The 27369-nt window shown below is 60.4% G+C and overlaps 6 protein-coding genes across 11 annotated transcripts in view; 2 read left to right on the forward strand and 4 right to left on the reverse strand.

Annotated features, from left to right (window-relative positions):
* Nucleotides 1-6859, reverse strand: part of TSR1 (TSR1 ribosome maturation factor) — a 27256-nt gene extending 20397 nt beyond the window's left edge. The window contains exon 1 of the mRNA XM_066979867.1: nt 6848-6859. The gene's annotated coding sequence lies outside the window, so the exon portion shown is untranslated. The remainder of the gene's footprint in view (nt 1-6847) is intronic.
* On the reverse strand, nt 671-1681 carry SEBOX (SEBOX homeobox). Its single transcript, XM_048067934.2, has 2 exons — nt 983-1681; nt 671-900 (listed from the first exon to the last, which is right to left on the reverse strand). Exons 1-2 carry the CDS (start codon nt 1262-1264, stop codon nt 673-675), a joined length of 510 nt encoding a protein of 169 aa, XP_047923891.2. The 5' UTR covers nt 1265-1681; the 3' UTR covers nt 671-672.
* Nucleotides 1754-6956, forward strand: KIF12 (kinesin family member 12). Of its 4 annotated transcripts, XM_066979870.1 has the most exons (16): nt 1765-1961; nt 2147-2332; nt 2471-2549; nt 2628-2749; nt 2906-2981; nt 3079-3213; nt 3300-3435; nt 3519-3610; nt 3795-3930; nt 4012-4130; nt 4269-4373; nt 4449-4738; nt 4947-5121; nt 5202-5443; nt 5538-5689; nt 5800-6956. In XM_066979870.1, the coding sequence occupies exons 1-16, from the start codon at nt 1882-1884 to the stop codon at nt 5862-5864; spliced, it is 2190 nt and encodes a 729-aa protein (XP_066835971.1). In that variant the 5' UTR covers nt 1765-1881; the 3' UTR covers nt 5865-6956. The 4 variants fall into 4 exon arrangements, with proteins under 4 accessions (XP_066835973.1, XP_066835970.1, XP_066835972.1 ...); XM_066979869.1 differs by having other exon boundaries at nt 1761-1961; nt 2906-3213; nt 3300-3610; nt 5202-5267; nt 5340-5443; XM_066979871.1 differs by having other exon boundaries at nt 1762-1961; nt 2267-2332; nt 2906-3213; ... (1 more) ...; nt 5202-5267; nt 5340-5443.
* VTN (vitronectin) lies at nt 6029-10410 on the reverse strand. 2 transcript variants are annotated; one of them, XM_048067946.2, is made up of 9 exons: nt 10161-10410; nt 8821-8970; nt 8442-8561; nt 7838-8170; nt 7618-7757; nt 7353-7509; nt 7121-7270; nt 6372-6644; nt 6029-6212 (listed from the first exon to the last, which is right to left on the reverse strand). In XM_048067946.2, the coding sequence occupies exons 2-9, from the start codon at nt 8879-8881 to the stop codon at nt 6094-6096; spliced, it is 1353 nt and encodes a 450-aa protein (XP_047923903.2). In that variant the 5' UTR covers nt 8882-8970; nt 10161-10410; the 3' UTR covers nt 6029-6093. The 2 variants fall into 2 exon arrangements, with proteins under 2 accessions (XP_047923903.2, XP_066835976.1); XM_066979875.1 differs by having other exon boundaries at nt 8821-8979; nt 10160-10410.
* Nucleotides 10411-10761: 351 nt separating this feature from the next.
* On the forward strand, nt 10762-17174 carry SARM1 (sterile alpha and TIR motif containing 1). Of its 2 annotated transcripts, XM_066979873.1 has the most exons (10): nt 10764-11112; nt 11234-11484; nt 13294-13912; nt 14071-14283; nt 14595-14686; nt 15166-15401; nt 15508-15601; nt 15995-16184; nt 16264-16385; nt 16876-17173. In XM_066979873.1, the coding sequence occupies exons 2-10, from the start codon at nt 11327-11329 to the stop codon at nt 17003-17005; spliced, it is 1854 nt and encodes a 617-aa protein (XP_066835974.1). In that variant the 5' UTR covers nt 10764-11112; nt 11234-11326; the 3' UTR covers nt 17006-17173. The 2 variants fall into 2 exon arrangements, with proteins under 2 accessions (XP_013056821.2, XP_066835974.1); XM_013201367.3 differs by having other exon boundaries at nt 10762-11484; nt 16876-17174.
* Nucleotides 17175-20515: 3341 nt separating this feature from the next.
* On the reverse strand, nt 20516-25086 carry SLC46A1 (solute carrier family 46 member 1). The gene is made up of 5 exons (XM_048067945.2): nt 24619-25086; nt 23653-24505; nt 23161-23244; nt 22065-22221; nt 20516-21498 (listed from the first exon to the last, which is right to left on the reverse strand). The coding sequence occupies exons 1-5, from the start codon at nt 24862-24864 to the stop codon at nt 21423-21425; spliced, it is 1416 nt and encodes a 471-aa protein (XP_047923902.1). The 5' UTR covers nt 24865-25086; the 3' UTR covers nt 20516-21422.
* Nucleotides 25087-27369: the final 2283 nt, after the last annotated feature.

Consider the following 27369-nt stretch of genomic DNA (forward strand, 5'->3'; position numbering starts at 1 on the left):
TGCCAAAAGGAGCCTGGAGCCCCTGCAGGGGGGGAAGTACGGGGGGAAGCGGAGCAGCACCGTGCCCCGTGGCGGGGCGCCGCAGGCAGACAGGGCAGCGAGGGGCCTTTGCTCCGTGCCTGACCCACCAAAAGACGCCCGGCTTGTGTGGACGGGGAGGGAAAAAAGCCCCGTGAGGAGCCCGGGGGCTTCTCTGGTGCCGCTGAGCGCGGAGCGGAGCCCAGCGGGTGCCCCCAGGGCCCTGCGGTGAGGAGGGGGGCACGGCCGGACCCCGGGGGACGCAGACACCTGGCGGGCAGGCACCGAGCCAGGGCGGGACACGGCGATTAATGCTCTGATGGCAGCTAAGCCCCTCTGCGACCACGCTTTAATATCCGATACGGGGAGATCTGCCGGCACCTGCGAACGTGCCCGCGGATTAGGGGCGGCCGCGCCACAATCATCCGCGGATACTGCCTCAGATTAAGGTATTTCTCCAAAAGATTAGGCGGTATTAAGCCGGGGGGGGGGGGGCTGATGGGGGAGCTGGCCCCGCCACGGCCTCACCGGCATTTAGGATATTGGGTGGCATCGCAGGGACCGTGGGGCCCGGCGGTAATTCCGCACCCTAATGAAATCAGGGCGATAAACCCCCGGTGCCAGGGTAGGGGGGGGGGGGGGGCCTCGCCGTGGCTACGGCTCACCCAGGTTGGTGATGGCCGCGCTGTAGATGAGGTCGGAGATGGAGCCCAGCGAGGTGGGGAGGCCCCGAGCGGGGCTGTGGGGTGCTGGCGGGATGGGGACGGGGCTGGTGCCGTCGGGGGGCACCACGGGCAGATCCCGCTCCCCGGGTGGCGGCGACGGCGGCGGCTCCGGTTTGGCGCTGCGGATCCTGCGGGCACGGCGGTTCTGGAACCAGACCTGGGGGGAGGCAATGAGACACCGGGAGGGATGGAAGGAGGTTGGGGACACCCTGCCGGGGGGGTCCCCCGGCCCCGCTCACCTGGATCTTGGCCTCGGGCAGCTGCGTGAGCTCGGCCAGGCGCTCCCGGGTGGCGATGTCCGGGTAGGGCACGGCGGCAAAGGCCCGCTCCAGCTCCCACAGCTGCCCCCGGCTGAACGTGGTTCGCCGCCGCTTCCGTGGCCCCCCCGGGGGTCCCGGGGACCGGTTCTCCCCCCCCCCCTCCGCCGCCGCCGCCCCCCGCCCGCCGCCCGGTCCGCCCGCCCCGTCGGGGAAGCGGAGCAGCGGCTGGGGGGCGCGGGGGGTGCCCGGGGCCGCACTCATCCTGCCCGGCTCCCCCCCGGCCCCGCCGCCGACCCGCTTTTTTATCCCCTCCCGGGGTGGATGGGGGGGGGTGCTGGGACCGCCCCGAGCGGGCGGTGCTCACCGGGCCCCCCCCCCCCAGCTCCCCTCCCCGGTTCTCTCCCGGGGATGCTTCCCCGGTGGGTGCCCCCCGACGGCAGCACCCCGCGGGGCTCGGGGACGGTGCCCCCAGCACCTCCGGCCCCAGGAACCCCGCCAGCTCCCAGCACTGCCCCCCCACCCCCCCCTCGACGGCTCCCCCCAAGAGGCAGCACCCAGAGGAACCCAGACCGAGGAGGGGGGCTCAGGGGTCCGGTGCCAGCACGTTGGGGAGCCCAGCTGATAGCGGCCACCCCCCCCCCGCGCCCCGTCCCCAGGACAAGATGTCTCCGTGCAGCACCCACCGCCTGCCCCCAGCCCCTTCCCCCCCCCTCCCCCCGTGTCACCACGGCTGTCCCGCGGGGCTGGCACGGGTCAATGTTTAACCGAGCGGTGGTACCAGTTGTGCGGGGCGGCCCGGGGCCGGCTGGTGGTGGCTCCCAGCAGGGCCAAGCAGGTGCCGCCACCACCACCCCGAGCGAGGGGTGCAGGGGGGGCGAATGGAGGCGGAGGGCGAGCGGGGCTGGGAGCCCCGACAGGGCATGAGGCCCACAACGCTCCCACGGGGCCCGCGGCGACCGTAAGTCCATGGGAGACGGAGGGGACTGAGGCCACCCCGTGCCACAGTGACCAGGGCCTGAGCAGCCAACGTGGCCGCCTGGGTGGCTGGGGGGGGGGGGCTGGCACCCCAAAAACGCTGGGGTGGGGGGACAGGGGTGTCCCTGTGCGGGGACGTGGGGGATGCTGCACTCCGTCCCCTGCCAGGCGCTGGGGCGCAGTGGGGACAGGAGGAAAGCACGAGCACGGCATGGCCTCGGGTCCCTCTCCTCGGGGTGCCCCGCACGTGGGGACACCCACCACCCCGCCGCCCCCTGTTCCCCCAAGGAGCCCCGGAGCGGAGCAGGAGGGACCCGCGGTGGGGAAGGAAACGCGCCTGAGGGTGGTGCTGAGGTAAGGGGGACGCGGTGGGCTTGGGGACATGGCAGGGATCGGACGCAGCACCAGCCTCGCCTGGTCCAGGGGCGCAGCGGGGCTCCCCGGGGTCCCCAGGCGGTGACACCTCTGTGTCCCCCCTCACCCCCCGGTTAGGGTCCGGCCGCTGACCTGCACGGAGACACGCCGAGGTGACCGGCGGGTGGTGCACAGCCTGGGCGACGGCACCGTCCACGTAAGTGCCACCTCCCCAGGGGGGCCAGGGGCCGTGGTTCCCCCCCCACCCACCCCGAACCACCGCCACCGTCCCCAGGTGAGCGCGGCCAGGCACGACGCCACCTTCGGGTTCAGTGCCGTCTTCGACGCGGGCGCCTCGCAGGAGGCTGTCTTCGAGGGCAGCAGGATGAGGCAGCTGGTGGAGCTGGCGATAGACGGGTGAGCCCCCCCTTGAGCCCCCCCATCCCCACGTCCCCACCACGCGGGAGCCGTGCAGGCCCCACGGCGAGGTCTGCATTGCCGGGACGGGGCCGGGAGGTGGCATCTCTACACCGCAGCCTGGGGCCATGCCTGAGGCTCGGCCTCCTTCCCCAGCTTCTCCTGCACCGTCTTCGCCTTCGGACAGACGGGCTCGGGGAAGACCTACACCCTGATGGGGCCTCTGGGGCAGGTACAGCACCAGCCCCGACGGCAGGATGGGCTCCTCGCGCCCCGTGGTGGGAGCGGGCGGGAGGTGAGGACGCGCTGTGACCGCTCGGCCTCCACAGAGCGAGGCCCAGCCTGCGGCCCCGGCTGTGCTGGGGCTGATGCAGAGATCCTTCGCCTGCCTCCTGGAGCACAGCCGGAGCCGCAGCCCCAGCCTGGCGCTCAGTGCCTCCTACCTGGAGATCTACAACGAGCAGGTAGGCGCCTGCACGGCCGCCCAGCCCGGCCCCGCTGCCACCCCCTGCCCCGTCCCCGCTGCCTCCCCTCCGCCATCCCCCCCCAGGTCAGGGACCTGCTGAGCCCGGGGCCGCCGTGCGCCCTGCCCCTGCGCTGGAGCAAAACCCGCGGCTTCTACGCGGAGAACCAGCTCAGCGTGGACTTCGAGAGCCTGGAGGCCATCGTCGACCTGCTCCTGCAAGGTGCCGGGGCAGGGGCCACGTGGGGCACATTCGGGAGGTGCTGCACCCAGCGGTGCCCCCCCTGCAGCTCTCCATCCCGGCAGGTTCCCGGAGGCGCCGGACCTCTGCGCATGCCCTCAACAGGCACTCGAGCCGCAGCCACGCTCTCCTGACCATCCACATCCGCAGCCGAGCCGTGAGCACAAATCCTGCTCCGGGCACACGGGGGAGGGCTGGGGGGGGCCCTGGCTCTGTGGCTGTGTCCTGCTCCCCGAGGATGTTTTTGGTGGGGCTGGGCACTGCAGCAGGCAATGGGGAAGGGGCAGGAGGGACGCAGGACCAGAGCATTTATCCCGCAGTGTGTGTCGCCCCCCCTCCAGCCCAGCACCAGCCCCAGCAAGCAGGGCACGCTGTGCTTCGTGGACCTGGCCGGCAGCGAGCGGGTGAAGGACACCGGCTCCACCGGGGAGCTCTGCGTGGAGGCCAACAACATCAACCGCAGCCTCCTGGCGCTGGGTAAGAGCTGGGGACCCCCTGCAGCGGCTGCCGGACCCCGTCACAGCCCCGACACACGCTTTGTGGCTCGTCCTCCCGCAGGACACTGCATCTCCCTGCTGGCCAAGCCCCAAGGGAAGCGGACACACATTCCCTACAGGGACAGCAAGCTCACCCGGCTGCTGGCCCGCTCCCTGGGCGGCTGGGGCATCACGCTGATGGTACGTGCATGGAGGAGGCTGGGCAGGGGGGTCTGGGGTGCACAGAGCCACGGGGTCTTGCCCCACGGAGGGAAAGGCTGGATGGGGATGGGGATCGCGCTGGCTGGAGGCTCACCTGCGGCTTCTCCTCGTCGGCAGGTCGCCTGCATCTCCCCGTCCTCGCGCTGCCTCTCGGAGACGCTGAGCACGCTGCACTACGCCAGCCGAGCCCGCAGGGTCACCACCAGGCCCGTGTCCAACAGGGTACGGCTGTGGGCAGGGGCAGGATGCTCAGCCCCGCTGCCGGGACCCCCCCGAGCCACCCCGTCGTGCTCCCAGGTCCCCCGGGAGAAGCTGCTGCAAACCTTGGAGGAAGAGATCCGGGCCCTGCAGCTGGAGAACCTCTCCCTGCGCCAGCAGCTCTGCCTGCCCACGGTGCCGACGAGGAGTGAGGAGGTGCTGGGGACCCCCCCGAGGCCGGGGGCACAGCCGGGCTGGGCGGGCAAGTACGGCCACATGGGGCCGCGCTGCCCCCCACCCGAAGGGCAGCTCCTGTCGGAGGGAGCCCCAGCCTGGCCCAGCCTCTACGGCCTCCTGCGGGACTTCGTGGTGGAGAACGAGCAGCTCAGGTACGGGGGGGTCCCGCTGGCACATGCAGGACCCACAAACAGGGACTCCAGGAGCCGGAGGAGCAGCCAGAGCCCCCCGGCCGGGCAGCACTCAGTGCCTGCCTCTCCCAGGGATGTGGATGTTTGCTTCAGGGAGGCTCCGGAGGCAGGGCTCGGAGGCTCGCTGGAGGCTGCCCATGCCCTGCCCTGCTCCCTCACTGCTCCCCAGGCAGCCCCACAAGTCCCCAGACCCTGGCGGTGACATCCCAGCCGTCCCATCCTGCAGAGCCCCCCGCAGCTCCTGCGGCAGCCAGGTCCCTCTCCGGAGCACCCACGTCCCGCTCGGCCACCCCACGCAGCTCCGGCAGCCCCACGCGACACCCGCCTCCGGGCACCAGCTGCCGGTGAGCGCGGGGACCGCGGGCATTCCCGTGCAGGCTGCAAGGAGGCTGCACAAACACCTTCTGCCCTCTCTCTCTTGCAGAAACTGCCTCCTGCCTCCGGTTGCCCCCAGTGCTGCCCCAGTCTGCCCGATGCCATCGTGCCCCAGGTACATTTTGTGTCCCTTCCGAGGGGCCAGGCAGGGCGCAGCAGCACCCTGACAGCTCCGCTCGGCCCCCAGGTGCTGCCGGGGCTCCCCGTGCCACAGCCGGTCCCCCTCGGCATCCCGCTGCCCGGCCAGGAGGACGCGGCTCTGCCCGGCTCCCGGCCACACCAGGGAAAGCGGTGAGAGATGGGGATGGGGCCGACCCCGGGGCATCATCTCGGGAAAGCCCCGGGGATGTGGGGAGGCGGTAAGTCGGGGTTTTGCTCATGGCAGGAGCCAGGGAAGGAGCCGGAGCTCATCTCGGCGGCACCCGGCGCCACGGGACAGCCGGGAGCCACCGGGCCCCGAGCGCTGGCCCAGCCCCGAGAGAAGGGTTGTGCCTTCGGCCCCACCGTGGCCAGGCCCAGTCCTGCCAGAGCCTGGAGGTGAGCGGGGTGGGACAGGCAGAGCCTCGGGGTCTGGCGTGTGCCCCATGGGGCTGCGGGCCTGATCCTGGGGTGCTGGAGACCTGACCCTGCCGGCTCCCGGCCGCCAGCCGCCGGAGCTGTCCCTCTGCCGCAGTGGGAAGAGGCCCCGGGCTGGCTGGCGGAGCAGATCTGAGCTGCCAGAGCCGCACCGGAGCCGGGACCAGCAGGGGGGACCCTGCACCCTGTAACCAGCCCCAGCCTGGCTACAGATGGGGCACAACAGAGCACAAGGACCGCACGGCCCACGGGTGGCCAATTTCGCCCTGACGGACAGACAGACAGACAGACAGACCGACCCTCCAGCCTGCACGGCGCTCGCGGTTTATTTCGGTCTAGCTACGGGCCGTGGTGCTGGGCCCGCTTCAGGTGCTCTCCTCCCCGGGCTGCGGGCAGTCCAGCCAGTACTGGGCGATGGAGCGCGGGTAGCGGGGCTGCACCAGGTCCACGCGCTTGGTGCGCAGGTTGACGCGGTAGTATTTGTCTGGGGGGGGGGACAGAGGGGGCTGTCAGCATGGGTTTGGGGCCGCTGCCAGCCCTCGCCGCCAGCCCCACAGCATCCTGGAGCTCGGGGATGGCGCAGAGCCAGAGGAGCCCCCCCAGCCCCGGGGGGGGTCCCCACCCTGCAGCTCCCCAGACTCACCCCCGACGAAGAAGTAGACGCTCTGGAGGGTCTCGCACTGGGATCCCGACAGCCAGTCGCTTTCGGCGTCCGTGGAGTCGGAGTCGTTCTGCAGCCAGCCCCAGAACCCCAAATTCAGCGACCGTTGGTTCTTGTACCTCTTGCGCTGGCGACGGGACTTCCTCCGGCGGGGCTGCTGCGACGCCACGTAGATCCTGCCGGCCATGGCAGCGTCCAGCTGGCTCGGGACCCCCCGCCAGTCTCTGCTGATGTACCGCGGGCCGCTCGCCCCGACTGGCAGGGAGGCAGAGGGAGAGTTAGGGGGGAGAAGAGACGTGCAGGAGCCGGCGTCTGCCCCACAGACAGCCCCCAGCGCCTGTCCCATGGCATAAGGGTGCTCCGAAGGGTCCCCACCCGGATGGGACGTGTGACGGGGACACGGGGAGGCAGAGCCTGGATCCAACCCGTGCCAACCCCAAGGCTGGGAACAGCCCCGCTGGTGCTGAGCACCCTCTCCTCTTCTCCTCCTCTCATTTCTCCTGCCTTGTGTTGGGGTTTCCTACAACGTCTTTAGCTCCAGTGGGAATAAACAGCCCCCGAGAGTAACACTGCTTTGTGAGGTGACTGTGACGGGCTCGGCAGCGTGGGACATGAGGGTGGCAGGGGCTGGATGGGGGCTGAGCACAGGGGGTCGGGGCAAGGGGGGGGTCCCACACACAGCCTGGCACCGCAGCCCCAGGCACCGCGCCGCGTCCTGGCCCTGCGCGTACTCATCCTGCTGCCGAAGAGGATCTGGAAGATGTCCTCCCAGCTGTCGCGGTTCATGAAGGCGTAGTGGTTGAACACGGTGGAGGGCGAGGACTTCTCGCACTCGGCCTGCGTGGGCTGGTGGGCGAAGTCGTAGGACCAGTAGTACTTGTCTGCGGGAAGGACGCGGGGCGGTCAGCACGGTGCTCGGGCACTCACAGCCCCTGTGGGCATCGCGGTGGTTTCGTGCCTTACCCTTGAAGAAATAGACTCGCTCATTGCCGTGGAAGCTGTGCGCCGGGAGGGCGAAGGCGGCGTCGATGTTGTTGGGGATGCCTTCGAAGCCATCGGAGATGTTGCGCGGGTACCCGGGGTCCAGGGCCCCATCGTCGAAGCGCCAGTACTGGCTGCCCTGGGGGTGCAACGGGGACGGGGGGGGCAGTCAGCAAACCGGGGTGGAGTCCCCAGGCACGGGTGCTCTGGGGACAGCCACGGTGATTTGGGGACATCTGGCACCCACCTTGAAGAGGTACGTCTTGCCCTGGCAGTTGATGCGTGTGAAGGCCGCGTCGATGGGGCCCTCGATGCCCCAGACGTCGCTGATGAGCTTGGGGTAGCCGGGCCGCACGCTGCTCTCGTCCAGCTCGTAGAAATACTTCCCTGCAGAGAGAGGGGATGTGGGAGGTGGGAGGTAGGGTTCCAGCTTGGCGGTACGTGCCGGGGAAAGGGCCCCAGGGTACCTCGGAAAGCGTAAAGGGATCCGTTCTTCAGGTCGGTGAAGGCGTTGAAAGGTTTCCTGCTGCACAGCTCCTCGGTTTCATCCTCGGAGCCCTGATCCGTGATCCCGTCGGAGGGGGTAGTGGTGGGCAGCTCCTGCACGGGCTCCTCCGTCTCCACCAGCGGCTCCTCGGTGCCCCACTCGTCCTCCGACACCGTGGGCAGGGACGTGGGGGGTTCCGTGGGAGCTCTTGTGGGCGCTGCTGCCCCAGTGGGCGGCACCGTGCCGGTGTCGATAGGGAGGTCGTAGTCGAGGTAGTCGTCCTCTGGCAAGGCGAAGACATCTCCCCGGGTCACTGCGGGAGGGGACAGGTCAGTCCCAGGGAGCCCTGGGTGTCCCCACGCAGGGTTTGGGTGCTCCCAGACCCGCGGGGCCACACGCTATAGACGGCACTGAGCTGGATGCCGAAAACACCCGGCGCAGCAGCACCCCAGCGCTAAAGCCCAGCCCTGCCATCCCCCCGCGGACACGGGTGTGTGCAGAGCAGGGCCAGAGCTGGTGGCCTGGGACGCTTCCAGGAACCCCGAGGCCGGTGGCAGGGACATGGGGGGCAGCGGGGCCGGTACCTTTGGCTTTGCAGACGGTGGAGTAGTCACTGCAGCAGCTCTGGTAGTACACGCAGAGCGTGTCGCACTGGCACTTCTGCATCGCGTTGAAGCCCTCATCGCAGCGACCCTCGCAGGACTCTGCAAGGGACACCGGGCACGGAAGGAGCACCGCGGGGTGAAGGCAAACGTGGTCACATCCAGATTGAGGGGACCCAACATGGACACCCACCCCCGGGGGCTATGGGGGCGCCGTTCCCCGCTCCCCCCCCCCCATGCAGCCACAGTCCCCGATTTGTGCAGGACCACGCTGGGGGGGATTCACCCAGGGCTCCCCCGCCGTCACGCCGTTCCCCCACACCAGCTGCACCCGCGGGCAGCGAGCGGGGCTGGGGCTCACCTTCAGCAGCACGGGCCGGGGCGAGCAGGGCCAGCGCCAGGACAGGCAGCAGCAGCCTCATGGTGGGCAGCCGGGAGCGCAGCCCTCCTGCGACTGAGCGGGCTGGAGAGTGGCCGCCGCCGGGGCCCCAGCATCCGCTGTTTGCTCAGCCTGCCCCGGCCGGGGAAAACAAACAGGGCAAGGTCAACGCGGAGGGAGAAGGGGCAGAGGCGCTCGCTGCCCCTGCCCGCTCGCCCCCGCAGCCCGAGCAGCCCTCAGAGGGTGAAGGGAAAAGCTCTGGGTTACGCTGTCTTAGAACAGCACTGTTTTGGGGAGGATTTGGGGATTTCTGACTTTCTCAACGGCGGCCAGGCTGGAAGCAGAAGTGGGAAGCCCCAAGGGAGGCAGGCGCGGGATGGGGCCGCTGCCACCGCTGCGCCCACGGAGCAGGGGCCGGGGGTGAGTGGCCGGGTGGCAGAGGGGAAGCCCCGTGCGTTTTCACTGCGGTAGGCAAACAAAAGGCTGTGTATTTTGCTCCCATCATTCCCTTTCCGACAAATCTTTTCAGTTACTAATTAATGTCGACTCAGCTCTTTCGACAGCTCCTGATAACTCCGGGATGGTTATTTAATCGGGGCAAGGAGCAAACGCGCACGAGGCAACGGCAACACCACCTCCAGCAGGTCTCGCTGCACGGCACTGCTGGGCCAGGAGCTCCGCTGGGGTCTGCCCAGCCCAGAGTGGCAGCGTTGCCACGACGGGCTTCAAAAAGTGATGGGTTTTGGGGAAAGAAGACAGCGAGCAGGCTGGCGGTGCCACTGCCCGCTTCTCCACGGGCTTTGCCTCTGCCAAGGGCAGTTCCCGGCACTGGCTGCTCCCACCCTTGCTGGGAAGAGTCCGGCTTGGTGTCGAGAAACGCGCTTCCACCCGCAGGGAGAGCCTTGGAGAGCCACCAGCAGCGGGCTGGTGGGGCAGGGCTTCTCCTGCAGCCCCCCTGACCCCTCCTGCCCCTCGGTCTCAGCTGCGTCACCCCTGGGTGCAAGCCCTGCGAGGCTTTTGGGGTGGCTGGGACGAGAAGGGCTGGGCTTGGAGCTGCTCCTGCTGATCGGCTCGTCCCAAGCTCACCAGCTGCCCTCCGGCCGCTCCCGGTCCCCACCAATCTCCCGGCACATCTCTGCTGCTTGAAATCCCTCCCCAAAAGCAAAAGGGAGCGAAACAAAGCTCTCGGGGCTTGTCAGGGGGAGCTGAAGGGGAACGGTTTGATTTTTGCCCCCTCTGAGGCAGCGAACCCTCCCGCCGTGCCGCACCACCACCCGTATCGCTGCCCGGGACTGATAACAGCTTATCGGGAAATCTCTTACTGTTCTGTGCCGAGGGTCTGCGGCAGTCCTGCGCCGCTCGGGTCGCCTTGTTTACTGTCTGCTGCCGTGAGCTAAGGTCCCTTCCTGCGTCTGTCCCTGTGTATTGGCTTCAGAGAGGATTAAAAGCAGCTCCGTGGCATTAAAACCTCAACTTGAATTTAAGTCCCAGTCTGAGCTGGCAGCAGGCTGCTTTTGGAGCCAAGGATTTAAGCTGCTCCTCCCAGCACTGGCGAGCAGCATCCCAAGCATTTCTGCCCTGAGCACGTCCGGCCTGGAAAAAGAAAATAAAAGGGGCCCAGGCTGCCTCTGCTCTTTCTTTTATCATGCAAATCCCGAGCCCACCCAGAAGAGCTGCTCTGAATTTCCGCCACGGCCAGGGGAGCTGCTCAGCCCACCACAATGAGAGAAAATACATCCAAGCCACAGAGCCAAGAGGGCCACGGCCACGCTGTGACCACGGCCACTGCTGTGCCATCGCCCTGCACCCCCTTCCCCGGCTCTGGGTGCGGAGGGTCCCAAGGAGGTCGGCCACAAAGGCAACAGGGGGGGGTCCCTGGGGGTGATGGGGGGACAGCAGGGGCTGCAAGAGGAGGGCTGGGGGTCCGGCAGAGCATCTGCAGCGAGGAGGGGGCTGCTGCGGAGGAGCCCCTCCTCGGAGAGGCGGCGCCTGGCGCGGGTGACATCAGCTGCTGGGGAGCTGGGATGCTGAGCCTGGCCCTGGCGAGGCGGCTGTGCCATCGCTTCCAGCCCCACCCCACACAGCTCAGGGGTGTCCCCCCCCCCAAAAAAAAAAAAAAAAAAAAAAGAGCCCGCTGTCCCTGCCTGGGCGGGCCCGGCGGGTGCTGAGGATGCTGCGCTAGGGGCTGCGGATGGTGCTCACCCTGCTCGTCTCCGTCTACAAACTGTGCCGCTTCTTCGCCATGTCGGGCGCGGAGAGGCTGGCGGTGCCCGAGTGCGTGAGCCAGGCGGGGTGCTGGGCCGGTGGTGGCAGCTCCACGGAGCGCCGTGAGGTTTCTCCGGGGGTGAACACGGATGTGCGGGCGGCCCTGGACCGCATCCTGCCCGCCCTGCAGCACTCCATCGCCTGCGCCAAGCAGGCGGCCGGCCCCGCCGAGCTGAGGAAGGCCATCGGCGAGGTTTTCCAGCTGGTGGAGGAGGCCTGGGGGATGCCCACGCTGGGGAGGGACGTGGCCAAAGTGCTGTGCGACGTGATCCGCCTGGAGGGAGGCCTGGACCTGCTGCTCAACCTGCTCTACACGGCGGAGCTGGAGACCAAGTGCCAGGCGGGGAAGCTCCTGGAGCAGATCCTGGTGGCAGAAAACAGGTGAGTCTGCAAAAAGCCTTCCCTGCCTCACGCAGCAGGGATTTCTTCCACCCGCGTCCCCCACATTTCCCTGCTCCGGGCACTCCCAGCTCGCCAAACCCCTCTGCTCCGTGCCGCAGCCCCCCACTTGCATGCGGGGTCCCTGGGCAATGCCCTGACCCGTGGCTGGAGAAGCAGGAGCAGCCCCAGCACAGGGGATGCTGGCGAGGAGCGGGGCATCCTCACGAGCCACCCCCAGCCCACGGCCACCCAGGTGTCCCCAAAAAGCCCTCTGTGGGCGAGCTGGGACAGGTTGGCTGGCCCAGAGCATCTGACCCGGAGGGTGAGAGGCACGGCTACCCCTTAGCCATCACCACAGCGGGAGGAGGAGGAGGATGGAGCTGGTGCCCGGAAATTTCCTGCTGCTGACGGGGTGGAGTGGAGGCTGTAAGGAGGGGGCCGGTTGGTGGCCCTGGGAGCCCCCAGCCCGTGGCTCCTCGATCGGAGGCTGGAGATGCACGCGCTGCGCCCCGGGACAGGTGAGGGCATGCAGCTGGCTCTGCCAGAGCATCGGCACGGATGGAAGTGTGCGTGTGTGCACGTGTGTGCACGAGGCATGTACAAGCATGCACACGTGGCACCCGGCACGCCTGAGCGCACAGCCACCACCTGAACAGCCCGGGGGTTTCTCTCCATCCCCGTGGTCGCTGCTCATCCCTTTGCCCAAAACCCCAAATCAGCAGACAGCTCCTGAGGCTCCAGTTTTGGGGCTGGGCAGCCAGTTTTGGCGCAGTGCGCCCGAGCCCAGCCTGCCCCAAACCAGCACATTGGGAGCACGCTGAGGAAGCCTGGCCAGAGCTCATGGTCCTGCCCCAGCCTCAGGCACAACGCACCGCGCTGTCGGGTCGTGGACTCGCAGCCTGGCCCCCGGTGAGTGCTGTGGCAGGAAAAAGGAGCAGCAGCTAAATCGGGCAGGTCCACTAGAGTGGAATTAATCCCAGGAAACCGGTGGCACGGTCTGAGCCCAGCACTTATCTTCCTGGCAGGAGACAGCACTGCCGGAGCTGCCGTCTCTGCCCCAGGAGCAGTTTGTAGCCCCCAGCCCCTCACCGCTGACCTGGGGGGCCGTGGCTGCCACCCGCCCCCCGGCCGGGCTGGGAGCCAGCCGCAGGGTGCAGGATTTTTTTTCCAGAGCTCTCCACGACGTTTGCTGCCAAATCTGCCCCAAGGTCAGCCCCAGCCACGCGGGCTGCAGGCTTCCCAGAAACGCCCGTCCTGCCTGCCAGCGTGGGGAGGCTGCGGTGCCCTCGGCCCCAGCATCACCGGGGGGCGAACACGTCGCTGCCATCAAGGGTTTGGGTTCTGTGGGAACAGCACGGGGCAGCCGTGCTTGCAAACGGAGCAGAGCCACTAAAATCATTCATGTCTAAGGCCAGGAGAGTGCTGCTCCTCACGCAGGGCAGCCAAGTGCCTGCTGTTTCCCCCTTCTTCAGCCCACATCCCAGCAGGTCACAGAGCAGCCAGAGGACAGCGCTGGCTGGGGGCAAACGGGCTTTCAGCCCTGAGCACGAAGCAGCTCACACGCACCCAGGAGAGCTGGCTGAACAGATCTGCCTGGCCTTAGCCCACCCTGCACTGCTGGTTCCTACATGTGTCTTACCCGGAGCTGGAGAGACGGGCACGGTGGTCACCTCCTCCAAGGCCCGTCACATCTCGCTGTGCCGCAGCCTGGTGGCACGTCTGGCAGCTGTGACCCACGGGGAGACACCTGGCTGTCGTGGGGCACACACCACCAAGGCCCTCACCCGCCTGCACCTCTCCTTCCTGCAGGGATCGGATTGCTCGGATCGGTCTGGGGGTGATCCTGAATTTAGCCAAGGAGCGGGACATCCCCCCACTGGCGCAGAGCGTCTCCGGGATCCTGGAGCACATGTTCAAGCACACCGAGGAGACCTGCTCCCAGCTCATCTCCGACGGGGGCCTGGATGCCATCCTCTACTGGTGCCGCTGGACGGACCCCGTCGTGCTGCGGCACTGCGCCATGGCCTTGGCCAACTGCGCCATGCACGGCGGGCAGGCCAACCAGCGCCTGATGATCGAGAAGAGGACGGCCGAGTGGCTTTTCCCGCTGGTGTTCTCCCGGGACGACGAACTGATCCGCCTGCACGCCTGCCTGGCCATCACGGTGCTGGCCACCAACAAGGAGATCGAGAAGGAGGTGGAGCGCTCGGGGACGCTGGCGCTCGTGGAGCCCTTCATCGCCTCGCTGGACCCGGAGCGCTTCGCGTGCCGCATGCTGGGCAGCAGCGACAACAGCCAGGGCAGGACGGCCGAGGACCTGCAGCGCCTGGTCCCCTTGCTGGACAGCTCGAGGCTGGAGGCACAGTGCATCGCTGCCTTCTACCTCTGCGCCGAGGCTGCCATCAAAACCAGGCAGAAGCAAACGAAGGTAAAAGGGGAGGTTGGCCCCGGGAAGGAGGTGCCAAAAGGAAAAGGTGCTGCCGCTGCATCTCAGTGTGTTTTGTGCCCCCCTGAGCTCACCCAGCACCCTAGTCCCAGCACGGGGCTGGGGAAGCAAAGCGACACCCCTTCCCTTCGTGTCCGCAGATTTTCAGCGAGATCGGGGCCACACAGAGCCTGAAGCGGGTGGTGTGCTACTCCACCAGCAGCACCACCTCCTCCCTGGCCAAAAAGGTGCTGCGCATGATAGGGGAGGAGGTTCCTCGGCGCATCCTGCCCACGGTGCCCAACTGGAAGCCCTGCGAGGTGCAGACGTGGCTGCAGCAGATCGGATTCAACAAATACTGCCAGAGCTTCCTGGTAGGGCTGCGTGATGGCGCGGGGGCACCCGCGTGGGTCCTGCTGCCCCATCCCGCAGCAGAGGTGCAAAAAACTCACCCAAGAGTTTTCCCATGCCCAGCTGCCCCCCACACCCATCAGCACTGGGTGGCCCTGCCATCCTCTCCCACATCCCTCTGCATGCACCAAGCAAGGGCTGCTGTCCCAGGGAGAAACTTTAGCCCAAATATTTGGGGACAGGGCTCTTGTGGGTGCCAGGCCTCTATCAGTCCCATGGGCCTGAGCGTAGTGCCCCACAGGTCTGGGTCTCCAGCCCGGATTTCTCTCGGCAGGACCACCAGGTGGACGGGGACATTCTCCTGAGGCTGACGGAGGAGGAGCTGCAGGAGGACCTGGGGATGGCCTCCAGCATCACCCGTAAGAGGTAGGAGCGCTACCAGGGCACGCTGGCCTCACACACAGTCAGCACCATGCCGGCAGAGCCAGGGAGAAGGCGTGTGCCTCTTGCAAGGACAAGAAGAGGGATTCCCCGAATGGGAAATTTGGACTGCCAGGGCTTTTCCAGAGCAGTATGTGACCCAGAGGATGCGACGTGCAGGTGTGGGGTGGGGAGAGGCCAGCTGTGGCATAGAAACTGAGGTGGGAGGCTGCAGGTTACCCAGAATGGGGTGAACTTACCGAGCCCCTTGTCCCTTAGCTGAGCTCCTCGTGCCTCTGCGCCCTGAGGACCTGCACAACCACAGCCACGCAGACGTTTGTCCCCATTTTGTTCATTCTGCACCGCGGCATGTTGGTGCGCACCCCCTGTCGCAGCTAAAGATGTGCCGCCAAACATCTCCAGGTCCTGCCTGGTCCAGCAGGGGAAGGGGGCCTTCCCCACACGTTTACTTTTTCCTCTGCCAGGTTTTTCCGGGAGCTGACGGAGCTGAAAACCTTCGCCAACTACTCCACCTGCGACCGCAGCAACCTGGCCGACTGGCTGGGCGGCATCGACCCCAAGTTCCGGCAGTACACCTACAACCTGCTGACCTGCGGCATCAACCGCAGCTTCCTGCACCGCGTGACGGAGCAGCAGCTGCAGGACGACTGCCACATCGCCACCGGCTTCCACCGCGTCCGCATCCTCTCCGCCGCAAGGGGTGCGGGTGCCGCCACCGCCGGCTGCGCGGGGACAAGCCTTGGGGGTCGTTTGGGACGAGTGGTCGGGCACTTTTTAATTTTTGGTTGCTGTTTGTTGTGCCTTAGAAATGCTTCACTCCCCTATAACGCTGCAAACTGCATCGGATGGGACCGACGTGTTTATCAGCTACCGGAGGAGCACCGGCTCGCAGCTGGCCAGGTGGGTGCTGCGGGCGGCGTCACGGCGCTGGGGTAAGGGCACGGAGCCATGAAGGGGAGGGGGGAGCTGCCAAAATCTGCTGTGCAGGCGGGGACAACAAGCACCAAAAGCTGCATGGCGATCCAGCAAATTCCCAGTCCCATCACTGCCACCCCCCTCTGACACTGACTCACCCTCTTCTTGCACTATGCTGGTGGAGCCGCAGGAGGCGGCAGCAGGGTGCTGGTGTCCTGCTCCTTGTCTTCTGCATGAGCCCGGCCGCCTGTAAGCAGGCTGGGCTGGCAGCTGGCATCTCAAGGGCCGTGCCCTCTGCTGCTCCTCGGTCTCACAACGTCTTGGCCGACGTGGTGGGACAGCGCACGAAGCCCGGGCGCCGTCTCCTCTCGCCACCAGCCTGCTGAAGGTCCACCTGCAGCTGCACGGCTTCAGCGTCTTCATCGACGTGGAGAAGCTGGAGGCAGGGAAGTTCGAGGACAAGCTGACCCAGAGCGTCCTGAGCGCCCGCAACTTTGTGCTGGTCCTCTCGCCCAACGCGCTGGATAAGTGCATGGCAGACCCCGAGTGCAAGGACTGGGTGCACAAGGTAGGAGACGCCGACGGGTGGGAGCCCGGTGGTGATGGGCTGGCGCAGGCCATAACCCGAGCACTTGGTGTTCCTGCAGGAGATTGTGACAGCCTTGAACTCTGGAAAGAACATTGTACCCGTTACAGACCATTTTGAGTGGCCTGACCCAGAAACCCTTCCCAAGGACATGAGGGCTGTCCTGAAATTTAATGGCATCAAGTGAGTAGGGAGGAACTGGCACCACGGGGCTGGTTCCTCGACACGAGCAGAGAACGGCTTGCATAAGCAGTAGCAAAGAGCACAAGGAAACTGGGGAGAAAGAGATGAGGGAGGTAGAAGAGGCCAAAGGGAAGCTGAGTCACTTCAGATACTCCGGAGCGCCAGGGAGCAAAGGTCCCCACCGCGGTTCTGCTCTGGATCGCGGAGCTGCCTCCCCACTGCCGATGGGAGGACGCCCGTCCTTGGGCCCCCGGTCCCCCAGGCAGGAGCACCCCGAGCTGCCCGCAGCCCTCCTGCCCTGCGTTCCCCAGGGGGAAGGGGTTTTGCTGTAGCATCCAGTGTTTCTGCATTTCCCGAGGGGAAAAGGGGTGCTCCCGGAGAGCTGGGGTGGAGGAAGGGGGACTCTGCCCCCCGGCTCACATGCGCTGAGCTGGCTCGTGGCATCTCGCACAACAAAAAAAGGTAACTTCAGTTTTCCTCTCAAACGCAGATGGTCCCACGAGTACCAGGAGGCCACAATCGACAAAATCATCCGCTTTCTCCAGGGCCGGTCTTCCCGGGACTCTTCGGCGGGGTCGGAGAACGGCCTGGACTGTTTGCCCTCTCTCGGGCAGACCTAGGAGCAGCACGGCTGCCTCAGCCCCTCCGGAGACTTTCCAGGTGACCCCTTTTTACGTGGGGCCAAGTTTCTCCCTCTAGATTTTCCCCCATCCTAGTTACCACCCCTACCCTCTCTCCCTCAGGACCTGCCCCACCTCTTGGCTTGAGACCAGGCCGTGGCTCAGGCAGCCATGGGGCGTTAGCCCCCCTCCACCCTCCAAACGCAAGCCCTTGGGGCTAAAAGGCCAGCGCTCCCTCGTAGGGTGCCCGGTGAGCCTCCAGGGCAGCCCCTGGGACAGACAAGCCGTCTTTCAAGCCATCCCTTGGGGCAGCAGGACTTGCAGGCTGAGCCACCCACAGCACAGGGGGTGCAGGGGGGACCAGGACAGTCCAGCCCCCCGCAGAAGGCTGCAGCTCCCCCCAGAGATGAATCCAAAGAGGAGGCACCTCCCAAGGAGCAAAAGTTGTGGGATTTTCAAGGGGTTCGTTGCAGGAGGACACGGGAGAGAGCAGCTGGGAGGAAACGGTCCATAAGCATCTCATGGCCTCTGCTGGGTGCTGCAGGAACATCGCTGTGCTTAGGTGTGGGTGGGAAAGAGCAAATAAAAGCTAAGCCCTAACAAAATCCCCATGTTTGGGAAAGATAACACACACAGGCCTTCTAAACTGCTCGACAGAAGCTTTCTCTTCCCCAGCAATATCCCTTTATCACCCGAGCTTGCTCCCTCCTCGAGGCCTTTCTCCTCCTAATGCTGCAAAACCACTTTGTGCTCTTAGCTCTGGTGACAGAAGTTTGGCTTTAGATCCCAGGAAGTTTCCAAAGGGTCTTTACAAAAAGTGCTTTTAAAACACCACCTTTCCCTCCAGCCGGTGTCTCAGCTTTACCACTTGATCAGGTGCCTTTATTTATCCGTGAGGCACAGGAGGCTGGATTGCGACTCTGCAAAACGTATATCCACGCAGATCCGGAAGATGCTAACTGCTGTACTGCACTTGTGGAGATGTTTCACACTGGCTGCATTGTATTCTGTTGTCGGTGCTCCACAGCAGATCTCCCACGGTCTGTTCCTTCGAGCAGGGGCTGGCACATCCCTTTGCTGACAAGCACTTACCCCGACAGCCCTGGCTAAGCTCCTCCGGCTCAGGGACGTCCCCACGCTGCTGGATGCAATACCAAATAGCACTTGTTTCCTTCTACCAGCCTCTTCCCAACACCCACCAGATCTTTTGGTAGCTACTCACCATGAAATAGCAGGTAAGAGCCGACGTTGACGCAAAGGGCAGGTGGAGGCTGCTAGGTGTGAGCACAGGCTGAGAGCACCCCGACACGCCTCTGAATTCTGCCCTCCTGGCCTTGTCCTGCTTCTCACACCTGCTCGGAGGGTGATCAGGCTTTCAACAACACGGCATTTTGCAATTAGGACCAGACACCGCAACTCCTACCTGAGTTCTTCTTTTTTTGGTGCAGATCAAAGTTAATAACGCAAAAGTCTTCCTCGTTCAGGACACGCTCAAGAGCAAGTGCAAGCCATGCCCAGGGAGCACCAGCCTGCCCAGCACTCTGGGGGTCAGGCTGATGCAATAGAAGAAAATTCCTCAGCCTGTCCCTGCTCAGGTTAACCCACCCTTTCCAGGAGGCAATGAGGAGGCACAGCTACATTACAGCCCACGAGCACTCACCTTGGCTCTCCGTGAAGCCTCGCTACCTGCCTTAGCTGGCATGAACATTAACACATTTCCTTTCGGCTTGCATTTATGAGCATATCATAAGAAGAAAAGTAAGTTAAATTCTGGTGCTTAATCAGAGCTTTATGGATAGCTCTTATCAGCTCACCGATAATGGCATCTTTGCTCTCCAGTGAAAGGTTAATAGCTAGGTCTGCCCAGCATTCACCAGAAATAGCATCACCTAATCTTCAGATTAAATACGAGGAAAGCAGCAGATGAGCCCAAAGGTGAATCTGCCAAAGGATAAAAGCAACTTGTGAGCCGCTTCAGGGAAAAATCCTGAGTAATTTACTGAAGGTCAAGGCCTCTGTGGCCATTAAAGGAGTACCACACAAACAGTCCAGAGGATTTTTCTCTCTACAATAATACACGGTAAGATTCTCGTGTCTTGTTTCCCAGGAGCTCTCTAGCATTTAACCTCCTCACCCTCCACTCAATAGACAAGACTTAGTTGTCCTCTACAGCTGCGGTGTCTTACCTGCAATGAGATCACATCCCATGCCCCAGCTGCCCAGACTGTAACTCATCCTGTTTCCCTGTTAGGCGATTATCTTCACCCTGATGAACTCACTGCTCTTGACAAAACATCCCATGCCCGTCCACTTCCAGACAAAGCAGACATCCCCAAAGAGATCATCAAATATCTGAGTTGGAAGGGACCCACTAGGATCATTGAGTCCAACTCCTAAAATAAATGCTTCTGTTCTCACCCTTCCTTATCCCTTTGCCATGCCATGTCAAAGTATTTAAAGTTGTTCTATTGGACATTATTAATAAATTTGGTTTATACTCTAAATCCCAGCCTCTTTTATGTTTGTGTCACATGCTTCTCTCCCTGCAGCCTTCTCACATTTGCTCTCTTCCTGTCACGCTCTCTCATCTGCTGACAGGGCAGGGATTGCTGGCAGCAGAATTCACATTTTCCAGGCACCATTCTCTGCGGGGTTCACACTTCAGGTTCATCTCGCATGGGCTGATGTAGCTCACTGCAACCCCAGGGACTCCCTACCTGCTGCCCACGCTCACAATGCATGGATCACGTACTTGCTTGTAGTTCTTGGAGGAGAGCCTAGAAAAACTTCAATTTTTCTAATAGGGCTTAATAGTTCCTATTGAATTTTGCCTTTGCAAGCACCCTGACACAAACAGCAAAGCAGAGCCAGTACACAAGTTTCACTTCACTGCGCAACATTTAGCAGCTGCTACCATCGGAGTCTGTGGAATCTGTTGGTGGAGAAGAAACTTGCCTCACAACCGACTCAGCTACAAACATCTAATGCAACACTCGCAGCGTGCCCTGATCCTGGGGGAGGATAATTCTGGGCTTAGCCCATGAATCAGACAAGTAACTCCTGCCTACGTCCATGGGCACAGCTACACAGACCAAGTGGCATAACAAATAAGGTCTCAGAGTCTTCCTACTTCTCCACCTCCTGCTTCCTTACTCCCGAGTTCCGCTCTTATCACAAACTCCTGATGAACAGGGAACAACGTTGTATAAGCATTTCACATTTACTGCATATTTAAGGACAGGTTACATGCTATGCACTGCTGCAAGCTTTACTCTGGTGTTCAGGAAAAGCAAGTTACGGTTGCTCGCAAGTCCCAAAACTGCATTCTACCTGATCCAGCTCCCTCACAAGCTCATTCTTCACACAGCAGACAACTTCCTGCTGTGGCTTCTTTACTACAAATTCCTCAGTAAAAGGAGAAGTATGAAAATAATGGAGAGAAGCACAGAGCAAGGCAAGGGCAAATCTCATTAACAGCTGCACAAGAAAAGCTATCCTTTTAGGAGCCACGAAAGAGAATGGAGGTTTTATTCATTCTGGAAGTAACGTGTCTGCTAAGCAATTTCACAGTAAGAACACTATTGCATACATCTGAACACTGTGTGCAATGCAGTGTACACAGAACTGCTGGTTTATGGCAGTTTGAAGAAAATAGGACTGAAACAATACAGCTAATTCTTTGAAAAGAACAATTACCAATACTGTGAACACAGGGGTTTGCTTGCTGGCATCAACATATCCTGAGAAGTGCAGCAGGAGTGACTTACCGACACATAATTGTGTCCCAAAAAAAACCAAAACAAATTTATTTCCAAACACACTAGCCCTCTCCCCTTAACAGCTCACCCCAACAGCACTGACCTGCAATATTCAGGAGACTAATATTCACAACACACAGATTTGGAGCACAGACCCTCCTCCCCAGCAGAACACTGCTGGGCTACCTCTGCTTCAGGCCTGCCCAGCAGGCTTGGGTCTGGGCCTCACCCACACCAACTGTTCTTCTGCTGCACGCTGAAGTACTCAGAGGAGAATGTCTGGCAATTAAACCAGAATTCAGTCCTCTCTCACCACTAAAAGCACAGCACATTATCTATCCCCCCACCTCACAAAACAAACCAAACCACTAACTGGCCTTGCAAATGGCCAACAACAGCTTTTACTCTGGATTGGCTTTCGAGTCCTTTGGGTTTTCTCTGACAGATGAGTCAACACAACAGCAAAGAGGAATTCACATCTGCAAATCAAGTTCCTCCTAGCAGTCAGAGCCATGATTTCCAACTATCTGGCATTTAAAAATCAGCAAGGACAACCATTGCGTCCTTCTCACACTAATCTGTTCTTCAAGGGAAGAACAAAGAGCAGTCTCCAGCGGGACGCTGCCAAGCCGGCCAATTCCTTGTTGCTAAGTTGCTGCTCAGCCATCTGCAGGGGACAGGGAAGCATCTGAGAAGTGACTGTACTCAGGGTTTGAGTCCCAGATTTCTATCCACCTAAGAAAGAAAGAAAGAAAGAAAGAACAGTGAGCGCCTCTGAAGGCACACTGGGACTTTGCTGAATGAAGTCAGTTTTAAAGGTTCAAGGAAACAGAACAAAATGATCCTGCCAGGAGCTGCTGCACTTCTACCACAACTCCCAGCACATTCTCTCTCCCAGGACTAAACCAGGGGATTCATTTTCTGTCATGACACAACTTTTGCTTTAATTCATAGAGTAACAACAGGAAAAGAGAATCCTAAGAGAGCTCCGTCTCTTCCATAAGGGAGGACTTGAAAATCCAACTCGAGACTCGGGATTCCATTCTGAGGGTGGAGTAAGACTTTGAAGCTGTTTGAGCCTCGGCAGCCACAGCACTCAGGCTGCAGGTTCATCGCTAGGATTCAGCTGCCAGAAGAAATGGGCCCGCATCTCTGCTTATTGGGGCACTAAACACCCTCCCGTAAGCATAACTGAAAATACACCTTTAGAAATGTGAGCCCCTATCCTAAGTCTAAATTGTATTTTTTATATTACACTTCACAGGTCCTACGGCAAAGTTTAGAAATTTGAAGTAAATTACCCGACAATAGCTGCTGGAATAAGAAGAATTATAGCCCCAAAGAGAAAGGGGAATCCCCTCATGAAGTGCAAGCTCAAAGGGTAGAGAGAGTTGAACACTCCTGTGGCCACAAGTGAACACAGCCCTTCCACACAGGCAACAGACGCGAAGAGAGCACCTGCAAAAGATAAACGAGGTTAATGGTGAGAGGGCCCTGCCTGAAAATCACCAACTGAAAGATCTTTACCATGTCAACTCTTTCAGTGGGATTCTGTGAATCTTTCCAAGGGTTTGCACTTCTGACCAGAAAACTGGTGTCTGTGTTGTCAAGCATGATGAGGCAAGAGCTGGGAGCAGAGACTGGGCATACTGTACTGGCCCAGCAGGCCAAACATGTCGCACTCGGCTTCTCTGTAGGAAATACCAACTCACTGACCTCCAGAACTGGTATCACAGGAGCTGACCAGGGACATTATCTATCAGCTGGATTATAAACCTTTTAGAAATGGCTATCTAAATCTGTTTACTGCCAGGCACATCTTATCACTTGTTAAACATTAAGTACAGAAGAAGACTATATTTTATAGGCTTAGCATCATAAAGCTGGTATCAGCTGTGTGCCGCCTTCATTCTAGCATAAGAAATGGGAATTCAGCAAAGTCACCTTCAGGTCTGTCCCAGCTCACATCCCTCCTCCCCTCTCTCTGCCTGCACAAGTATTCCTATGCAGTCTGTAACAGCAAGTGTAAGCTCTTCAAATGAATTACTGGAAAAAAAGCAAATACACTCCTCCTAGGGGTTATCCATGATCTTTCGCCATGGTCAATGATATAACCCTCTAACAACACTGCATTTCTTCCCACCGTTACTGATCTACAGAGAAGAGTCATGGCCAGAGAAATCAGTAGTTTCTGCATGTTATATAATCCCATTTTAACTCTTGCTCCTCATAGTAGTTTTGGAAACAGATGAGTGGCCTGGGCCCCAGGGTGAATGCACGGGCCCAGGAGTCCAAAGGAGCTAGGGAAGTCCTAATCTCCCAAAGCAGTTTGGTTTCAACGTTCCATGACGACAAATGTTTCAGGACCTAGCTTAAGACTACTAGCTAACTCCTTACCCTGTTCTGTCTCACCAACCAGCTTGGAGAGCTTGGCTCTGATGACTGGAGTAGCTGCCATGGAAAGGAACAGAATTCCATAACCTGTAAGAAAAATACAGCATATTAGGGAAAGCTCAGGTAAAGTTGTATTGACTTAAAATAAAATCTCCAAAGTCGGTCCCAGAAACCTGAAGCTCTGGGCGTTTTCTCCCTGCTACCTTCCAGTCCCATACACCCTCCTGCATTTCACAATGCACTTTCATCTGTGCCTGCAGTGCAATACAGCTACCCGGAAACCTGTTATTCTAGGGACTATATGGTTGCAGTTTCAATTTCAGTGTTTGGCCAGCTTTGCTGTTAGCAAGTCATTGTTTTGTTGGTACATTGGCTGAAATGGAGGCAGCAGTTCCTCCAGCATCTTGAACTCCCAGAAGCACACTGTCTTCCCGCATCTACTGGTACCTCTAAGAAAGGACCCTGAGATATACAGATTTAAGAATCTGGCATCACCTGTAAACATCAGTGGTGTTGTAGTAGCAAGGGAAATCACAACCAGTCCAGAAATATTGGAAATCAATCCTATCTCTGCCACCCAGGTGTCTTCAAGGCACAGCTGCAGCAGCCGCAGCCCTCCCAGGCTGCTCAGGTAAGCCAGGTAACTGGCAGCTGAGCCGTACCCGATGAGATCAGAGGCCCAGCAGAGAGGGGAGCCAAGTTCGTACAAAACAAAAAGGTCCTTGGTTCCAAAATGTACAGTGACAAGAAGAAAGAAAGCCAGGGAGTAAAGGGCGAGCTTCCGCCTGGAGCTCAGGTGCTCTGGGGCCGTATACAGCCTGTAGACAGCCTTGTAGTGGCTGAGAGTCAGCAGCTTGGCCGGCTTCTGCTGCTTCACCGACTCCTGAAGACAGAAAGCAGCATAGAGAGCAGCAGCGAGGCTGGTGGCGAGCACGAGCCAAAAGGGGTTGATGTACCCCTGTGCTTTGCGCCACTGGCCGCCGCCGATGCTGGCCAGCATGCCCGCGACGCCGAGGCAAGCCTCGAGGACGGCGACGCGAAATGTACGCGCGCGTTTGTCGCTGGTGTCGGCCACGTAGGCGAAGCAGCTGGCCAGGATCAGGTTGTAGTCACCCAGGAGGCCGCTCAGAAGGCGTCCGAGGAGAAAGTAGGCGACGTGCAGCTGCAGGTACATGACGAGAAGGTAGATGGCCGCTTGCACGGCCATGCCCACCGCCGGCAGGACAAGCGCCGGCCGCCGGCCCACGCTGTCGCTCCATGGCCCGAAGAGCGTCACGGAGAAGAGCCCCACGAAGAAGCCCCCGAGGTTGATGTAGAGGTTCCAGCGGGAGACCAGTGCTTCCACCTCCTGCAAAAAAAAAAAAAAACCACACGCCTGAGGGCCTGCACCGGGTCTCCCGACGCCCGGAGCTCCCCAGGGGGGGAACCGGCAGCGCCCCCAGCCCTCCCCGGGGCTCGCACCTGCCGCAGCGGGTCGGGGCCGCCGCTGCCGTTCCCGCAGCCCGCGGGGCTGCTGCCGTTGGGGCCGCTGTAGCCGCGCTCGGCGCCCAGGCGGTCCCAGAGGTACTGGGTGGCCAGCGGGCCCTGCAGGCCGAGGGACAGCGTGGCGAGGAAGAGGAGCGGCTCGGCGGACGGGCGGCAGCGGCGGGCGGGCGGCGGCGGCGGCTGTGGGGCCGCCATGACGGGGGGCTGAGGCGGGGCGGCCATGGCGGCGGCGGGCGGAGCAGTGGCACCGTCCGGCCCCGGTCTTGCTCCTAGCCCCGATCCCGATCCCGGCCCCCGCTCCGGTCCCAGTCCCGGTCCCCGTCCCGGCTCCGCCCCGCGGCCGCCCACAGCCCCGTCGCGGCCGGGGGCCGGCCCCGTGAGGGGCTCGGGGCTCGGTGAGGCCCGGGGGAGCCGCCGGGGCCTCGCACCCCGCCGCCGGTTTTCCTCCGGCTGGCCCAGGAGGGGATTCGCCCTCCGTGGGAGGCCCAGCACGGGCTGAGGGGCTTGGGGCTGCATCCCCCCGACACGGTTGGGTCACTGAATGATAATTAAAGGGATTTAAACTTAAAGCCTGGTTTTGTTCCTGTTTCCAATCAACCGTTCAAATACAGCAGAGCCTGGGAAATGGCATAGTTAGCAGTGCAGAATCGATCACATTAGCTTGCAGCACATTAAAAAATACTTATTTTCCTAAAGGACAAAATAACCTTAAAAAGTGTAACATACAAGAGGCTTTGGCTGTGCTGTTAGGTTTGTTAGGGGTTTGGTCTGCCTCGAAGAGCAGATCTGTAAGCAAAGGCCAAGTTGTTCTTTAAATCCCAAGACAACAATTCAGAGTGTTGGATTAACCAGTTTACACAAACTGGAGTGGTTCCAAATTAATGTAAACTGGCATCACTCCTACCACACCACTGAGGGTATGTTAATGGCTACGGGTGAAGCTCCAAGAATTTCCCCTGAAGCCAAACCCTTCATTTTGCAGTAACAGACTTAGTGAGCGCAGTGTAGCATCTTTGAAAGTAACAGGACGTAACTGGCAGCGGAAACAAAAGGCACAATTTGTTAGCTGAGGTCCTTCTGAGGTCCTTTTGCATAGCTACATCCCTCCCATAGACAGCACTGCAGCTGGAGGCCAGCCTTCATGCTACAGAGACGTGAAAATGAGAGGCTTCATTTCAGCCGTTGATTGCAACCTTAGGACATCACAGAAAATAGAAAAAAATGACTTTGCCATTGGTTGATTTTGTCACTGCACCTTTTCAAACACTAATTCAACATTAAGTGGATGCAAAAATGTGGGCAATATAATTCATTTGAAAGATTTTTCTCATTCTTTTTGTACCGAGGGTGAAATGCTAAAGCTCAGGATCAGCAGTTATTTAACATGATGCTGTTTCTTGCGAGCAATGTGCCTGAATCAAGCTGGCAAGAAAGCTGTGAGTTTGCAGCTCTGGCAACTGAAACCCCACTTGTTTTTCAATCATAAGCGCATTAATGAAAAGAAACTAACCCCAGCAGAAAAGGGAGGAGAGAGAGGAATAGCAGAAGCTCCTTGTGGAGCTGACATCAGATGACCTAATGTCTTTGCTTCTCCGCTCTCTCTGCTTGACTAAGCTATAAACAGAGCTGTGACAATTAATACCAACAAAATGGAAACATTATCATCATTATGTGAAGCATGCACTTGCATGATCTACCAAATAAAGACATCAGTGTCCCTAACAGGGTGCTCCCTTTGGAATTAAAAACTTCAGTTCAGTTCCTGTGTATTTACAAAATCAAACAACCCGCTGCTTGTATCTTGGAAGTTTCTTGCATCTGGTGTAAAAATTGCCAGTAATTTCCCAGGAACCCATTTAAAAAATAAAATTTAAAAAAATTACCCTGCAAGCTACTAAAGCTGCGCCTAAAAACATGCCAGATAAGAGATAATAGGGGTAAAAAAAGTATAGCCTGATGTTTGCAAATTTTTGCATTGTAGCCAAACCTTTCCCAATCCATTCAGACACACCAGGCTATGCCAGAAGACGTTATTAGTTTCCCTCTTGGCCCTAAGCATTTCATGTAACTTGCCGGGCTGTCATGTAGCAGGAACTGAGTTCTGACCCGACCTTAGCATTTCCTCTGTTACTCTTTAAACAGAGTAGAAGAAAACTGTCATGAGGCTGGTCCTCAGCCTGTGCAGCCGCAGGAACCCCTGCTCACACCTGGTAAGGGCTGCAAGTCCCTTTCTGCAAGGGGACTTGATGTGGCATCTGGTGACAGGAGCTCTGCTCTAGTGGATTTTGCTGCCCAAAGAATTTCTCAGTGGATACAGTGAAGTTTACATGGCATTTTGTCTAGCTGTTTCTAATCTCCATATCTGAGGGTTACATAGGCAGTGCTTTTCAATATTCTACAATATTTTAAAAGTATTTTTAACCTATTGTAGAGGGAATGGTTTATCTTTTTATGGAAGGTATCTATTCCAAGAAGACATTATGGAAGACCAAAACTTTAATATTCTTTAATATTTATGCTTTTAAAAAACAGCTTGGCCCACAAGGAGTTAATTCTCTCCTGGATTTACCGGTTATCAGAAAGGTTGTCTTAAGAAAGTTCCCGATCCGACACTCTTTTGCTCTCCCCTCCCTTCTTTGTTCTCTTCCTTCTTTCTCTGATTACAGTTCCAAAAACAACACCCAGCTGCCAGAGGTCAATGTTTAATATTCTCCAGGGCTTATATAG

This window comes from Anser cygnoides, chromosome 18 (genome assembly GCF_040182565.1).
Source record: "Anser cygnoides isolate HZ-2024a breed goose chromosome 18, Taihu_goose_T2T_genome, whole genome shotgun sequence".
In the NCBI taxonomy this organism is placed as follows: domain Eukaryota; kingdom Metazoa; phylum Chordata; class Aves; order Anseriformes; family Anatidae; genus Anser; species Anser cygnoides.

Excerpts from the sequence above, each read along its gene's own strand:
- SLC46A1 (XM_048067945.2), bottom strand. The coding sequence starts at position 24,864 with ATGGCCGCCCCGCCTCAGCCCCCCGTCATGGCGGCCCCACAGCCGCCG. Across the intron at positions 23,245-23,652 it reads AACACCACTGATGTTTACAG|GTTATGGAATTCTGTTCCTT; the intron begins GTGATGCCAGAT and ends TTTTTCTTACAG. Across the intron at positions 22,222-23,160 it reads GGTTGGTGAGACAGAACAGG|GTGCTCTCTTCGCGTCTGTT; the intron begins GTAAGGAGTTAG and ends TATCTTTTGCAG.
- SEBOX (XM_048067934.2), bottom strand. The coding sequence starts at position 1,264 with ATGAGTGCGGCCCCGGGCACCCCCCGCGCCCCCCAGCCGCTGCTCCGC. Across the intron at positions 901-982 it reads TGCCCGAGGCCAAGATCCAG|GTCTGGTTCCAGAACCGCCG; the intron begins GTGAGCGGGGCC and ends GCCTCCCCCCAG.
- SARM1 (XM_013201367.3), top strand. The coding sequence starts at position 11,030 with ATGGTGCTCACCCTGCTCGTCTCCGTCTACAAACTGTGCCGCTTCTTC. Across the intron at positions 11,485-13,293 it reads ATCCTGGTGGCAGAAAACAG|GGATCGGATTGCTCGGATCG; the intron begins GTGAGTCTGCAA and ends TCCTTCCTGCAG. Across the intron at positions 16,386-16,875 it reads CTGAAATTTAATGGCATCAA|ATGGTCCCACGAGTACCAGG; the intron begins GTGAGTAGGGAG and ends TCTCAAACGCAG.
- KIF12 (XM_066979869.1), top strand. The coding sequence starts at position 1,882 with ATGGAGGCGGAGGGCGAGCGGGGCTGGGAGCCCCGACAGGGCATGAGG. Across the intron at positions 2,750-2,905 it reads GTGGAGCTGGCGATAGACGG|CTTCTCCTGCACCGTCTTCG; the intron begins GTGAGCCCCCCC and ends CTCCTTCCCCAG. Across the intron at positions 3,214-3,299 it reads TGGAGATCTACAACGAGCAG|GTCAGGGACCTGCTGAGCCC; the intron begins GTAGGCGCCTGC and ends ATCCCCCCCCAG.
- VTN (XM_048067946.2), bottom strand. The coding sequence starts at position 8,881 with ATGAGGCTGCTGCTGCCTGTCCTGGCGCTGGCCCTGCTCGCCCCGGCC. Across the intron at positions 7,758-7,837 it reads ATCCCTTTACGCTTTCCGAG|GGAAGTATTTCTACGAGCTG; the intron begins GTACCCTGGGGC and ends CTCTCTCTGCAG. Across the intron at positions 6,645-7,120 it reads CCTCTTCGGCAGCAGGATGA|TCGGGGCGAGCGGCCCGCGG; the intron begins GTACGCGCAGGG and ends CCTCCCTGCCAG.